Source organism: Corapipo altera, unplaced genomic scaffold, assembly GCF_003945725.1.
Source record: "Corapipo altera isolate COAL_440 unplaced genomic scaffold, ASM394572v1 271, whole genome shotgun sequence".
Lineage (NCBI taxonomy): Eukaryota > Metazoa > Chordata > Aves > Passeriformes > Pipridae > Corapipo > Corapipo altera.
In genome coordinates this window covers 1,841,028-1,857,099 of record NW_020884935.1, presented here as the reverse complement: position 1 = coordinate 1,857,099, position 16,072 = coordinate 1,841,028, and the positions used below count along the sequence as shown (strand labels likewise).

The 16,072-nt window shown below is 49.7% G+C and overlaps 1 protein-coding gene across 1 annotated transcript in view; it reads right to left on the bottom strand.

The window, feature by feature from the left end:
* The window catches only part of YPEL2 (yippee like 2), a 29,091-nt gene extending 15,090 nt beyond the window's left edge, over window positions 1-14,001 (bottom strand). The window contains exons 1-2 of the mRNA XM_027660283.1: window positions 13,945-14,001; window positions 2,341-2,652 (exon numbers count right to left, since the gene is read on the bottom strand). Of these exons, the coding sequence (XP_027516084.1) occupies window positions 2,341-2,457 (117 nt within the window). The 5' untranslated portion in view covers window positions 2,458-2,652; window positions 13,945-14,001. The remainder of the gene's footprint in view (window positions 1-2,340; window positions 2,653-13,944) is intronic.
* Between the last annotated feature and the right edge of the window lie 2,071 nt (window positions 14,002-16,072).

Below are 16,072 nucleotides of genomic sequence, written 5' to 3'. Positions count from 1 at the left end.
TACTTTCCCTCGTGTCTGTATTTTAGCAGTCAGCATTCCTGGGCAGTTTCTGCAGGACAGAAGCTAAAATTCCAAGCAGTTGGCAGCACTGGCATTGCCCTGCTGGAAGCTCCTTAGCCTGCAAAGCTGGCTGCACTGGAGCACGGACATGGAACAAGGAGGGGAAGGAAACACCGAAGGTGAAAGCACTGGGAATGCACAGCCTTGTGTTTTTCCTGGCTGGGGACCAGCCACCTCGAGAGAAAAAAGCAGAGCACAAACTCAAATGTGCTGCAAAAGCAGCAAGGAAAACAAGCTCCTTCTTCATCCAGCGAAGCACCTTCTGTGTCCCAACACAAAACCCAGGGGATCAGCTCTCCCAGGGAACAGGCAGGGGAGTCACTGCCCTGTTTTCCTGCCCCATCTCACCGAGCACAGGAGCCTGAAGTCACCACAGGAGCCTGAAGTCACTGAGCTGCCCCAAAAGGCTGAAGGTATTTCCCCCCCAGGGCACAGACTGCGGTTACATTTCAAAATTTACATTTACATTTCAAAACTCCTTTCTGTTGAGGAAATGCACAACCTCCTCCTCTTTGAAGGCTTTGCAGTCCCTCAAGGACAGCTCTGAGAACCACTGCAGTTGTACCAGGACAGGAGGAGCTCCAGAGTAACATCCTAATGGGAATCCTGTCTGCTCAGAAACTGCACAACCCCAAACCTGAGCAGTCTGCCATCAGCATTATTCATCCCAGAATATTTAAATTCCAGTTTCTGGCATGGAGACAACACCACAGAGGTAACACATCAACCTGGCCCACACAACAGCCAGGAGAAAAAAAGGAAGGAGACAGACTCTGACGGGAGGTGACAGGTCTGAGCTCCCACCACGGAAATCCAGCAGGATCTCCACGGCTGCTGGTGCCAACCCTGCAAGGACAGATGCCCTCAGTGCAAGGTGACACCTTGCAATCTATTCTGTGCCAGCAGGAAGAGGGGAAGCACTGCACACTTTCCCAATGGACACAGCACCTCTGGTGATCCCAGCCTTCCTCCCAAGGCTGCTCCAGGAAGCTGAGCCGTTTAAGTTGCAGACACAGCACCAATTTCCAGTCACCTCAGCTCATAAATCTTTCTGCTGTGTCTGTTTTTTCTGAACACAGATTTTGTAAGCTGAATAAACTTTACGGAACAGTTATTCCAAGGCAGCCGAATCCTGGAAGCTCGAGGCCTGACCACAGCCAGGCACTGCAGGCTCCAACACACACTCTGAGGAAGTTTAGTTTTCACACTTCAGAACGAGATCCTCTTACTGCCCTGCTCCCTCTGCATCAAAGGCCCTTGATTTATTGGCTCTGAAAGCTTCTAATTTACCTTATCCTCGAGACCCTTCACCTTCTGCTCAACAGATGAGAACACAGGACAGAACCTTTGCACCCTCCCCAGCTCAGAGCACAGCCCACCACCCATCCCTGCTTTTTCACTGCAAAGTGTCCTGGTAATAGAGTGCCAAAAATATGGGTGTTTGAGGACCAACTCAGGAGTCTTTGGAACCCACCCCACATTTTGACAGAGGCATCAGAGCACCTTCCCTTGAGTAGGGCCCTTAGTCTTGTCTCTTGGTGCAGCTCTGAGTTTAACAGAGACAACTTCTCCAGACACTTCTCCTCCAAATCACAACCATGCAACAACCCCTTGGCTCTGCTGGTGGGACATGAACAGCAAGCACTGGGAAGGTGACTTCCACAGTCCTGACCATCGGGGAGGTTTCCCAGCTGGAAATGAGAGGGAGGAGGCTCACAGGAAGGGTCAGACCACCTGTAAGCACTCCAGAGGGCTGGATTTGGAATCCTGTCTCCACTACTGTTTTCAAGGTCATAGCATCATAGAATATGCTGGGAGGGACCCATCAGGATCAGAGTCCAACTCCTGCCCCTGCACAGAACACCCCAAGATTCCCACTATGTGCCTGAGAGTGTTGTCCAAACACTTCTTGAACTCAGACAGGTTTGGTGCTGTGACTGCTGACTGCCCTGTGGGAGCCTGTTCCAGTGCCCAACCACTCTCTGGGTGAAAAGCCTTTTCCTGATATCCAACCCAAACCTCCCTGACTCAGCTCCAGCCGTTCCCACGGGTCCTGTCACAGTCACAGGGTGAAGAGATCAGCACCCGCCCCTCACGAGGATGCTGAGGACCACAATCACTTAAAACAAGAACAGCAGCTCACAAACAGATCCTTTGGGCTGAGGGCCCACTTTCCAAGTGAAAATGGAGGCGCTGGGTAAGGCCAGGCCCTTCCATGGCAGGTGACCCAGAGCGTGAGCCGACGCACCTTCCGCCGCCCGGGCGAGGTCGGGAACATACCTTGGAAATGAGCTCATCGTGGTTGGCCAGATGAGCCCGGCAGTGGATGCAGCTGTAGGTCCTGTGGCACGAAGGCAGATACGCCTGGAAAGTCTTGGACCTTGTCATCTTCACCATTGGAGCCACGGAGCGCTGGGGGAACTCTGGGGCGGCCCAGGAGGCACTCCCGCAGGACGGGTCGCACGGGAAACACCGGAACACGCAGGTAAAGGCCGTGGTTTGGCAGGGGATGGGTGTGTGGGGCGGGCTCCACACGCTGGTGACGCTTCAGAGGAACAGACTCGGGCACAGGAGAGGGGACTTCACACAAACCTGCGCTCGGAAAACAAGAGACACCGCGCTCAGCTCACCGAGGTGACAACGGTCTCCCAGCCCACGGGATGGTTCAGGGTTTGATCCAGGGCAGGGAAGAGGCAGAGCAGTCAGGAGACAGGAGTGATGTCTGTGGATTAGATCAGGAGCACAGATATTTATTCACAGCTCAGCAGTGACTCGCTGACTGCCCTCACCTCTCCCTGCTGCCATTATCTGCCATCTCCCTGTCGCTCCAGCACTGCAATCTCCAGTCACTCTTCCAGCACTTAATGGCTTTGGAAATGACTACAGAGGTGCTGAGATGACTTTCATCAAGTCTGGTCTCCCGAAGACCTCTGGGGAACTGCACATGTCAAGGCCCAGCTCCTGACAAAGCCAGAGGAAAAGTGGGGACCAGAGTCAGCCCTGCCAGCTCCTGTCCTGGGTCACTCACTGACAGGACACCCCAGAAGCCCACGGGAAAACTGGGAGCTGGACCTGGGTTTTCTCAGCCATCAGGTAAGCACACGAGTCACCAAACCAGTTTTTCTCTCCATTCTGCCCTAGTTTCCACATGGGAAATGGAGGATTCCTGCATTCCACTCTCCTTCATAACTCCCTGAAAGCTCTGAAGGTTGAAGCCACTCTATAAACTGCACTCTAGTACTTTATTTTTTTTATCTGAACATCTGACAGCAGCCAAAGCAAGGCACAGCCTCTGAAGACTATTCCTGATAGCAAGAGACAGTTAAAAACCCTATTCAGGATGGAAACACCATTTTACAGTGCAACATCATCTGACAGCACCTGCAAGGCAGCTCAAGGCTGGGTCTCTCTGTGTGGGCAGAAATCCCTTTTTCAGATCCCACACCTATAAACTACAAATGTTTCTTCTGAGGATGGAAGAAGCCTAAAGGAAGAAGGGCCCTTTCCCTGATCCATGGCGTGCATGCACTGCTACAAATTAATCATGAACTCTGCCTGTTCCTCCCAGGAGGATTTCCCTTTCCATAAAACATGTGATTCTGCTCAGTTTCTGAGCCTGCACTTTGTCCATCAAACACTGGAACAACACCAACTACTCCCCTACCACCACCACCCGCCCCCAAAATGAGAACACCAAGAAATAACCCCCCTCCACTTGACCTGCAATGGCAATTCCTGAAGTGGACAAAGCACTCGGGTACCAAAGTGGTGTTTATGGAAACCCCCATCTTCAACACTTCTCCCAAGGTTGGAAAAGTAGATTCAAAGTATTTAAGTTGCTTCTGGAAGTGTGACCCACTGAACCAACTGCTCATCGGGGGGGGGGGGGGGGGACACCAGTATGACAACAGGACACCCGTTTTTACCTCGTTTTCCTAAATATTTTTCTTCTGCTCTCCAGGAGGCAGCTCCCTCACAGTCAAATGGGAAAAAAAAAGAGTCTTACTCATCCATGAAACTGCTGATAGATCATATCTATCCTGATCATAGCAGTCAGCACTTCCACAGCAGTTTTCATTCTTAAAGCTCTTTGCAAACACCAACTAATCAGATTAACCTTTTCCAATTAAAGTTACAGCCCCAGCTTTGCAGGGCTCATCCTGACACAGAAGGGTTCACTTCCCAGCCTGTCAGAAGCTAAACTCCCTCAAAAGGGGGTCTTGCCATGAATTGATCTGCCCACTTGCCAAGCAGGCTCCCTGGGCACTGTTTGCTCCACAGCTGCACCTCTGGATTTCAGCAGGATTTGCCTTTGGCTCTAATCAGCAATCAGACAGTCCTCACCTGTATCTACCCCAGTCCTCCACAGGCACCAGGATTTTGTCAAAACTGAGTCAGCTTTACATCAGAGCATTGAGTTCCCCTCCAAGGTGAGGAGCACTTTGAGGACTGCACCCTAAATTTGCAACGGGGCAGAAACCAGATGTAAAACAAGGCAGAATCCTTCCTTATTTTCTGCTGATTAGGTGGGAGTAAAAGCAACACCTCCCAGCCTTCCTGAACTAACCAAGGGCCAACCTTTACAGTCACAAGGCAACAGAACCATCCCCAAATTCCAAGCCCCTGATTCAGCAGCTGCTGTGTTACATCCCAGCCCTGATGGAGCTCAGAACCTGGAATCTGGGAGCCTCCAAGTGCACGGAAGCAGGAGACTAAGTGTGCTCCTTCTGGGGCCAAATGCAATCGGATCCCAAGGCACAGCACCGAGCCCTGTCTGGGACACGCGGATTCCAGGGACAGACCATCTGGAGCAAAGCACAAGCAAGGGCTGGCAACCACTTCACCTGATTCCTGAGTGAGAAACCAGACTGAGCCTAAACCTCAGACCTGACTGAGCTGTAATGAAATGGTGCAATCTCTCCTTTACTTCACCATGGATCACTAAATACACAGAGTTTTACCTCTTCCCTCCTATACTGTCATGCCAAACTTTCCTTTCCTGATCAACTGGAGAACCCACAGGCCCTCCCAAGCCCACTGGAGACATAAATGAATCCCAAGCAGAACAACACACCAGCAAGCCCTTAATTTGGAGTTTGCTGACCCCTCTGTCCAGGCCTGCCAAGCATCACTGCCCCAGAACAATGAGTAAAGCAGGAAATCCTACAGCTGCATTTATCTGACAGAGAGATGAACACACAGAGAATTATCTGCTGCACACAGCTTTCTGCAAAAGCATTTCATGAGCATTCATTTGTTTGACCTCATAACACAGTTAACGTCAGCAAAAACATTTGACCTTTCAGAGAAAAGGGAAAAAAAAAGCAAGATGATATCAGAGCACAGACTAAGATGAACTGCAGTTCCTGCTCTCTGGGTTATGCTGAGGAGGCAAACTCCATCTCTCTGCTTTAGGCAAGGAGGGAATAAAGATTTGGGAGCCAGGATCTTGGTGGGAAATGTAGTTAAGGAAGTGCCTTGAATAAAAACTTCAGGTGACCATCATTTATAAAGCACTGCCTTCACCCAGGGCTCAGCCTGGCAGTTTGATCACCTGTGCTTCATCTGCCAAGACCTCTGACCTCATCACAGTATGGCAGAGGAGAGAAAAACCACTAGGAAATGCATTCTTACATCCTACAAGCACAGCCAGCAGCTTGTAAGGACCCACTTCTGTCTTAAATATCACCCTGAGATGTGTTCAGGACTATCTGTGGCTCCCAGCAACACTAAAACCAACCTCCTGGATTTTTTCAGCACTAGTGACAAACACATTTGAATTAAAACACAATTAACAGCTAGTGGTGCAGTCATTCTGCTGCAGAACCAGGGCATGAGGATGAACTTAGGATGTGCCTCTGGTTTTTAGAATGAAGAGAAATCTGTCTCTGGGATGGACACACTTGAGTCAACGGAACAGAAACTTGTGCCTATTAATTAGTTCGTAACAGGTTTAGACAAAAGGAAGGAATTCTAAAGAAAAAGCTTTCAATTTATTGTGGTTATCAGGGAGGGAATCAGCTGAGTGTTCTGCTTGCCTGCACTGGGGATGTTGGGGCTGCTCTGCCTAATCCTGCTGAGTTTTAAGCAGATTCAGCTCCGGGAAGGGAAAAATCATGACACACATTTCACCATTCAGGCAATTTTTGGTTCAGAATTCTCCCTCCACCTGTGGGTGTCCAACACCCACTTTCCACACGAAGCTGTCAGCGACTCAGGAAACACAAAAAAGGAGAAAGTCTGTGCCAAACACTTGCCAGACAAGGCCACTGCATGTCCATATGTCACATGGTAGAGACCAAAACCACCACCCACAAGTCCCATTTTGAATAGAACCCATTTGCAACGAGGGTCAGATGCAAATGTTCCTGTTCACTGTGGCAGGACAAACAACAGGTTTGTTGGGTCTGGGGGTTTGTTTTATGGATTATTTGATTTTAAAGATAAACTTTAGCCTGTGAAATGCTTATTGAATTATACCAAATGCTACAGAAAGCTGCCTGTAACAGCTCTGGAATAATCCAGCTATTGGGAAATTCAACCTTTCTTCCTTGCCTCTTCTCATTAATATAGAAAGAGCCTGAGATGTGCTTATGCCCAGCACAAGGAAAGCACAAGAGGAATTGGGTTTGGAGAGTTTTCTGTGTCTACAAGGTCCCAAACTGTGGCTGCCTGTGTTGCTCCAGGGTCTGAGCACGATTCTAAGAAAATGCCTGAGGTAAATACACTCCCTTACCAGGGTTTTCTTGACAAAAGCTGCCTTAACATCACTCAGTGCACTGCAGTTTCAAGGAAGAAGGTTGGTCTCTAACTGAGGTCTGGGTTTGCTGCCCAGTTTTCCTTCCCTGTGGAATGGAAGTTATGAATGTCAGGTGTTGGACCCTCAGAGACACCTGGCACAGCTCAGGAGCTTTTCATCCCCTGGGGATGGAGCACAGCAGCAAGAGCTCCTGGTTTGGGGCAGTTTGGGGCAGCTCTGGAGCTCCTCAGCACCACAGGACTGCGACAGCTCTGGGAAAGGGGAACCAGATCATCTGAGAGTGGGAGGGTGGGATGTACATTGGGAAAGGCCTGGAAGGAAGGATGAGCATTCTGAATTTAAACATGGAACACAAGGGAAAGCCAGAAAGGAGTTTAAACAGCAGATGGGTGAACACAATGTGCTTTACTCCTTCAGCATTGAGCTGCTGGAAGGCATCAAACTCTCTCTGAGGTGACACTGGAAGCAGCTCAGCTGCACCAGCACAACCAACAGCAGTGACATGAACCATGAGTGTCCTTCTCTAACACCTTGGGCTCCTCCAGCTCATCCTCCAAACACTGGAAACGGGAAAGTAAAACAAGAAATAGCAGAAGATGGGCAGGAATCCTCTGTGTTTACTTTTATCAGATGTAAGGACACAATTACAAGACAAAGAATGGAGCAGGTTCCTCACTTAGACTTCCTTCAACCAGGAATATATTTAACCTCCTTTGTCCCTCTGGGTATCTCCTAGCAAGGCACTTCATCTCTGCAGGCTGGAGACAACATCCTGCACCACGAGGGAAAAGAGGAGGGAGGGATGGATGGATGGATGGAAAAGGGTGATACCAATGGCAAACAACATCCCAAACATCTGCCAGGAAACCACTAGAGGGCCTCAAGAGGAGCTGCAGCAGGAGGCAATCCCAGACTGTGTGTCCACAGGGAATCCAGGATGGCAGGGTGCCAACCCCCTGCACCTGCTGTGCCCCACATACCACAGGCAGCCCAGCAGGAAAAACCCCACAGCGTTACCCTGCTGAACAGCCAGAACACCAAACCCAGCAGAACTGGCACGGGGATTACACCAACCACATTTCAAAGGTTGGATTTGATTTTTTTTTTTTTTTTTTTTTTTTTTTAAGATCAGCAATGTGTCACTTCATGGTCTCTCACAACTCTCCTCGTCAAAAACAGACACTGACCCCACAACAAACCCCCTGGTCTCTCTCTGATGGAGAGACTTTATAGAAAGAAAGTACAGAAAAATGAGTTGAAACTTCAAAGGAACAAAGAGTAAATTTTAAAACTCACTTTGGGTTAGAATTTCATGTAAGTCTGTCTGGCTTTGTCACTGTACAGACTATTAATCCATTGAAATCCATTAAACTTATTAAAAACAAAGTAATTTAAAAAAATATTTTTTTAAAAATCAGTTCTTTACACAGTTGATTTCCTTTCTGGCAATTTGGAGATTGAACCAAATTTAAAAGTCTCACTTATTATTTTTTTTAATAACACCCACACAGCACATTTTCAGGTTCTCAGATGCAACCACGTGGTGAAAAGCAAGTCCAGAAAACTCCTGCATTCCAAGCAAAACCTTTCTTGTATGAACTACAGCACTCAGAGAGCTGGGAAGGGACAGGTTAAAGTAACCCAGGGAAGATGGTGCAAAGATGGTTCTTTCAGAACTGCTCACTCACCTCTCCATGAGCTTCAGAGCAAAACAACCCACTCAGCCATGCCATGGACAGCACTGGGAAGCAGGGAAGGGAAAGAATTCTGGAAATTTTAATCAAATTCTTTCCAATTTCACCTCCACAGGCACAGGACAGCCAGGACAGGCATCACCTCACAGGCCTGGCTTCTTAATTCATTACCTTTTCCAGGCCTGTCTCTGAAACCACAGGAACACGGAGTGCAGGATCCAGCCTCTCCCGAGGAATGAGTGACACCTCTGGCTGAATTCTCTTCCCACTCTCCGAGGGGTTGCCTGGCAGCAATATCTTTGCAATGCAGAAGAGGCTGTGCTGCTGATAAGGAGCAGCATGGCAAGATTAGAGCTGCAGGCTGCCCACCTCCAAATCCAACACCTCCAGCCAAACCCCGTGTCCAGCTCCAGGAGAGGCCGGAGAGGCACCACAGCTGGGCAGGGCTCCTTGGAAACAAGGAGCACTTATTTGTGCTCCTACAAGCAAATCCCACAAAATTTAACACACAAATGACTCTATTTTCTCCTTTACATTTTGCAAAAGTCGTGCCAGCACCCCCAGGATGGGGTGAAAGCCCTTCCTTCATCTGAAGCAGCCAAGGAGACAGGAGATAATCGAGTGAGGGAACAGCAATGGCTCCAACACACTGTAGAACACAATTCCTCAGCTCAGGAAAGCCCCACATTCAAGGGATGGTCACATTTGGAGCCACAGATCAAGGCCTTGGCCAGTATTACCAACATACAGACTTCTAGAAAAAGAAACAAGACCCTCACTTTGCTATTCCAGCACCAATATGAACTAAGGCATCAAGGAAAAGCTCTTCCCACCCAACTGACCATTTACTGACAAAATGGAAACGCTCTTTATCTTCCCAACTTCTCATCTTGATTTGTTTTAATTGCAGAACAGTCTGGCTGTCCAAATAATCTCCTATCATTACATTTTTTTGGTGCTCCTTAGATGGTTCTATTATCTCCCTTTCTGGCAAATGCAGGAATGACTAGGATTCAATTAATTGGGTCTGCTGGGTGGATCATCTGTTTCCCTGATAAAAGCTGGGTACTGACAGGGAACACGGTGAGAACATTTATCTATTCCAAGGATCCTTCCAATATCCTCCAAGACACTAAAGAAGGATCTGCCATAGCTGCCTGTCATGACTTATTATTTGCAAGCTGCCCTTGCTGAGCCCTGGAAGTTTTCACCTGCTCACAAATCCTGTTTGCTCAGAGGGTTCTTCCCAGGAGCATCTTTTCCCTGCCCAGCAGCTCACCTGTCACAGGACAGACAGGGGTTTTACTTTCTGCTCTGGCACATCTCACTCTTCTCCCAGGAAAGCCAAGGTGGTGAATTCTGACCCATCTCTGCCAGAAACACTTTTTATATGCAACAGTTACTGTACTAACAAGGGATGAACTTCCAGTGGCAGTTCAGCCACTGTCCTCACCCTCCTTTAGCAACACTGTGTCAAGGGGGCAAAGTCAGGTGAAGATTTAGAGCTTGATTCTTCACATGACAGACACTTTATAACTGAATCTAGTTTAAGAAGGTCAAGTCAGCTGTTACCTTGCCAGTTTTTGTCATTAGTTCCTCCTGGATATCCTCTCCAGCCTGGATGTGACTGCCAAGGTACATGAACTGACTCACCCCTCACAGCCCTGACCAATGTTTGAGATGGGAGTTCCTGGGGCTCTCGTGGAGATTTCTTATTTCCCCACAGTTAATTATTAACTCCAACTCCTTTTTTATTTTTTTTTGTGCTGCTGGACAGTCTGTTTTCAGTAACATCTTGCCTGAGCCATCCTTTAGCAATATTTCATCAGTGAAACCTCAACCTCCCAGAGCTCCAGGGCTCCGAAATGCCCAGGTCACACCACGGTTTTGTCCTCACGGTGCAGCGAGTGCCAACATGAAACAGGAGAAGGGAAGAGAGCTCTGACACCACTCTGCCTCCCTTCCCAGCGGATCCCAAAGTCCTCTGAAGGGCAAATTCAAAGCATCCCCAGCTTTTGAAATTTTAAGTTACTTTTTTTTTGAGCCTTCGCTCGACGGCGGGAGTTTGGTTCTGTGCGAGTCACGATGTCAGTGGGAAAAAAAAAAAAAGAGTCAAAAAACCAATTTATTTTTGTGAATCGGCAAAACACCACACATTTTAATGTGCCATACAACACCTGAGCAGGTGTAAAAGGACTGATGTCTAGCTGGATGTGTGAGGAGACAGGAAGGCAGCTCCTACACTCCCTTACCTGCACTGACTCACACTGCCTGGCACTATCATCTGTTAAAGCAAGAGTGAAGCAGGGATAATAGCTATTTACTAAAAACAGAGGAGCGTGATTAGCTTTAATTAGCATTGTCAAGTGACTTGAGATTGTCAGGTACAAGATGTGGGAGAACTAAGTCTCATTAATTATGTTATTTCCTGCAGCCTTAAGTGGCTTGGCCAGTCCAGTGACGCTTCCGGAGACGGGAGCTGCTCCTGATGTCCAACACATCCCACTCCAGAGGGGAAAACGCTCTCAGAAAGGCCTGGAAGATGTGGCTGTTGAGTAAAGGGTCACAGAGAAGAAGAATCCAGAACAATCAGGGCAAGAACAGCCGCTGGCCCTGACAAATGGGGACAAGAAGGCAAAATGACAAGGCAGAAAACAGACTCGGGGAGAACCAACTGCCAAACTCCAGGGAGGATGAAGAGCAGGGACCAGTGGGGGCAACAGGGAATGTGATCAGGCCCAAGACACAGCATTTGTGGAAAACCATGTTTTTATTCTCCTAAAAAAGACCAACTATAAAATGTCTTTGTTTTGGGAGACAGAAATCCAGATCCTCAGTGGGCATCACACCACCAACACACACGATGATTTGTGAGCTAAAAAACCTGTCCTGAAGAACTCAAAAACCCTTGAGAAGGAATAAGCCCATCTCTTCATGGACTAGCCTTGGCTTCTGGAAGGCAAGGGAAACCTGTCCTTAGCTGTTAGTTACTGTGATTAGATCTGGAAGAGAAGATCTGCAAATAAACAGGTACAGAAAAAAGGATCCTGAAGGACCAACTTACAGGTCTCTATCAAGGAGGGGGGAAAAAGAAAGCTGAATATCCTGATTTCAGTGTGATAAATAGACTCTGCTCCCCTGTTCTGCCTTGGACACCCTGATCAGCCTCAAAGCAGCCAAGAGAACTGAGTTTCTCCATTCCAGACTCCACTTAGTGACCCCTCCTAAACTCCTCTGCTCCAGCACTCCACAGCTGACCTCTAATGAAGACTCTGCTTAAGCTCAAGCAAACAAACCTCTGCCAATTAATGGCCAAAGCCCAATGAAAGCCTGGCTTTATTGGTGTCTCTTCAAGAGGCTTCCACGCACGTGGTGATGCAAGAACACAAAATAAATGGTTTTTGCTCCCCTGCAATCCTTACAATGCTTTTGTAGTACCACAGCAAGATCAAGGAGCTCCCACTTTCTAAACTGCCAGCCAGGACCTACCCAGAGTGACCAGTTCCTTAATTAAATTCTCTCTCTGCAACAGGTATTCATTCCATGAGTCAAGGAGCTTTTGAGGGAATGTGGATTTACAGGTAGGGATGTTGTCTTCCTCAACACAACCCTGACTCAACTACAGCCGCCAAGCAGCAAAGAAAGAAATCCCTTTTTTAAAATCTCTGAACCTGGAGGACATGAGGGAGCTCAAGGCCCAACACAGCTCTGCCAGTTAGTCCAATCCTGGCACTGTGAAAGATACACCTGCAAAGAAGGCTAAAAAAAAAAAATTAAATAAATAAATAAAGGATGTACTTGACATCTTCATCAGATGAAAGCAACGTCTCTGCCCTCCCCAGAGCATTCCCAACCTCAGCTTCAAAGCACAACGCTCACTTGTACACGGCCTTTCAGCAGGAAACAAGAATCAGGGATCCAGGGAGAAAAGGAGAACATCTTAATTCCCTATTCCAGCACTGCAGTTACACAGCAAACAAGGTTTACAAGGAACCAGAGGCGTGGATCCGACACGATGAGAGCTCAGAGAAAAATCAGTGGGAGTGCTCTGCAAGAATGAAGTCACAAAAACACATCCTTTCCAGGCAGAATCCTCTCACGGATTAGAAGTCAAGCTCCCTCAGTATCTGCTTGTTTACAACCCTCTAACTCAACACAGGCCTCTCTGCACTGCCCGGCATAAGCTTTAAGTAACTGTAAACGCATTAGGAGAAAATCCTCCTCCGGAGCAGGAGCAGGCCCCGAGGAAGGCACTGGCAGCAGGGCAGGTGCTGTGTGTGTCCCTCCCTTCCCAGCTGCTGTCACCGGGCTGACAGGCCTCTGACAGGCCCTCCTCGGGCTGTATTTACACACAAAGGCGGGGGCAGGTTCGCTCCAGTCAACTGCAGGAGAAGGAGGCGAGGATTCCACTTCTTTTTTTTTTTTTTTTTTCCCCCCCTCACCCCGTTAAAATCACCTTACAAAGCGCAGAGTTTCGAATCGGTTCGGCTTCAAAAAAAAAAAAAAAAAAAAAAAAAATCAGCGTTAAAACCTGAAGCTACGACCCCGCAGCTCGCCCCAGAGCTACTCCCGTCAGCTCAGACTTGTGGATCAAACCCAGAGGTTTCTATGGAAGCCCCTCACCCTGTCACCCTGCAGGGGAGGCTGCTACACCCTCAACCAGCGGCGACAGCAGCCGCACAGCCCGGCCGAGCCACCCTGCGCCTGGTTTCGGTGCTCCATGAGCCAAAAGTGCCCGGGACAAGGCCGGGAATGCCCCTTGCAGAGGCTAATCCCGGTGCCCTGTGCCACCCGTGCCGTGATGTCACCGCCGGAGCCACCGCCTGCAGCGGGCAGGGCCCGGTCTCCAGGGGCTCCGGAGTGTTGGTAAATAAATACAGAGCTGCTGCTGCTGGTGCGGGACACGGGGCAGGATCGCCCCGCTCCCGGAGAAGATGCTGCACTTCCCGGGGGTCCCATGGCAGGGGTCCCACCGCGAGCCTCCCGCACAGCTCCGTGCGGGGCCACCGAGGGGTTATCGAGCGTTTACAGCGAGATGGGCGGCGAGGAAGGACCGTCTCTGCTCCTCCTCCTCCTCCTCCTGCTGCTGCTCCTCGTTGCCTCCCGGGGGTCCCTCCCGTCCATCCCCAGCCGGGGGGATCCCACCGACCCGCTCCCGCCTTCCCCCGCACACAAAGGCGGCCGCTCGCCCCTCGTCAGCCCCGAGGGGCTCCGTCAGTGCCGGTGAAGGATGCGGGGGGAGCCCCCCGGGGCCAGCGAGGTGAATGGAGGGGGGACGCGGCGACACACGGACACGGCGACACACGGACGCGGCTGTGGCGCAGCTCCGCGCAGCCACACAACTCCAGCCGCCCCGCGGGCCGGGACCCCCCAGATCCTCGGCTTCAGCCCCCCCCAGCGCTGTCCCCCCTCTCCCGGTGCCTCACTCACCGCGGTCGCCCCGAGCGCGTCCCGGCGCGGAGCGAGCGCGGCGCCGCCGACGCGCACAGAGCCCTCAGCGCCGCCCCCGCCCGCCCCCCCCCGCCTCTTATACCCGGCCGCGCGGCTGAGTGGCAGCGCCGCGGGCCAATCGCCGCCCGCCGCCACATAGCAACACGCCGCCCATTGGCCGCGCGCGGCCGCAGCCCATTTACTGCGAGCCAATGGGAGCGCGGGAGCTGGAGGAAGGGGGGGGGGGGGGAGGACGGGGGGGGGGGGGGGGGGCCCCGCGCGCGCGCACGGCTCTTAAAGGGGCCGCGTCCGCCCGCGCGGGGAGAGGGGGATGCTCGGGTTGGGAGGGGGGTAACGCGCGGGGTGGGGATGCTCGGGGGGCACCGCAGCACCACGCCATGGCCCCCGCGGTCCCGCCCCTCCGGGGGTCCCAAGGCCAGGGCTGTGGGTGCTTTCCAGTGGCTGCGCGTTATTTGCGACCATTCCTGCGCGGGTAATTGGCGTTAATAAACGGCGGTAATTAGCGGTGCCTGCTGCTCCGGGGTCCGAGCGGTTCCCGGACGCAGCCCGAAAATCCACCAATACCGCCCCGGCTTCTCCGAGGACTAATTGCAAAATGAAGACATCCCGTATTTCTGCTGGAAATCTCCATCAGCTCCATCCCACGGTTTTTTTCCAGCGGTGATCTCGGGAATCTTGTGCCCAAACAGCGCAGCTGTGCTCACACAGCCCCAGCGCACACACGTCCGTACCTCACACACGCGGCAAACCCCGAAAAGGGCAGGGGCACAATTAAAAGCCGCCCTCTCCGAGCACCCTAATTAAGACACGAGCTCCCAGCAGCTCTGAACGAGGTAATTTGAAGGTTTTTTGGTCCCAGCACACACAGCTCAGCATCTGAGTGCTAATAACAGTAATTCATCACTGTACAAACACAGGTTTAATAATCCCAGGCTGGTTTGGGGTGGAAGGGACCTTAAAGCTCATCCAGTTCCACCCCAGGTTGCTCCGTCCAACCTGGCCTTGGACACTTCCAGGGATGGGGCTTTTAATTAATGTTTCCTCTCTCCCCTTTCCTCACACCCAAGGATGAAAGTTCTGCATCTTCTGGGCTGAAAGATATTTGCTTTATGAGCTTATTCTTGCTCTAGCACTCTACTGCTTTAGCAAATTCTTAACATTTTAAGCAACTCTGCAGTAATTGGTAAATTCCTAATGACTGAAAGGGCAATGATCTGGTTCAAATGTTAAATATATGTAATAAAACTAAGTAAGGGGCGAGAAAAGGCAATATTTCTATTAGTTGTGATAATCTTTCTTATTACATGTGGGTAGAAATATAAATTAAAGATATAAACTAAATCTCTTTTTTCTTCCATAGCCCTCTGATCCCATTACTAAGCAGGTGCCAGCTGGTTAAAGGGTTCTACAGCCAGATTTTAAAATTTAAAAAAAAATGACATTTTTCCCCCTGTACACTTCAACTATTGATTTGTGTATTGATAATTAGTGTATTCAATACACTTCTGTTACTGAAGATTCAAGCACCCAGGTAGTCAGTAGCTGTAAAATACACTCAATAAAGAAGAAAATTGCTGCGTTGAAATTCAGCTGCACTGAACGTTTCTGGACAAGGTTATCTGCAGGAAGTGGTGACAAACTTTGCTTGAACTTTAAATCACCCAGACTTGTGGAAAGTAACCACAAGAAACCACCAGCAAAATGAATTTGCATCATCAAGAGGCTGCTTGATGCAGAGCAGTGAAATTGGTTCTTTTCCCACCTCTGCAGCAGAATTTTCAGTTTGCTGATAAAAATACATTATATTTACAAGGTGAACATCAAGATTCTTTACATATGTACAAAGGTTCCTGCTGCAAGAAGCCTGGTTTAGGGTGGTGATTAATTGGAATTATACTGATGTAAGTTCAGCCTCACCACGGGGGGTTCACACAGAAAAATAACACCATAAAAGGCCAAAATTTCTTCTTTATGTTCTAAATCCACATAATTTACAAAAACTGGAAGGTTTTTAGGGGTAACAGTACTTCATTAGCAGCATTTCACTGCCTTTTGAAAAATAAAATGCTGGCTGGGTTAAATGCAACTTTCTCCTTGAGGTTTCAAG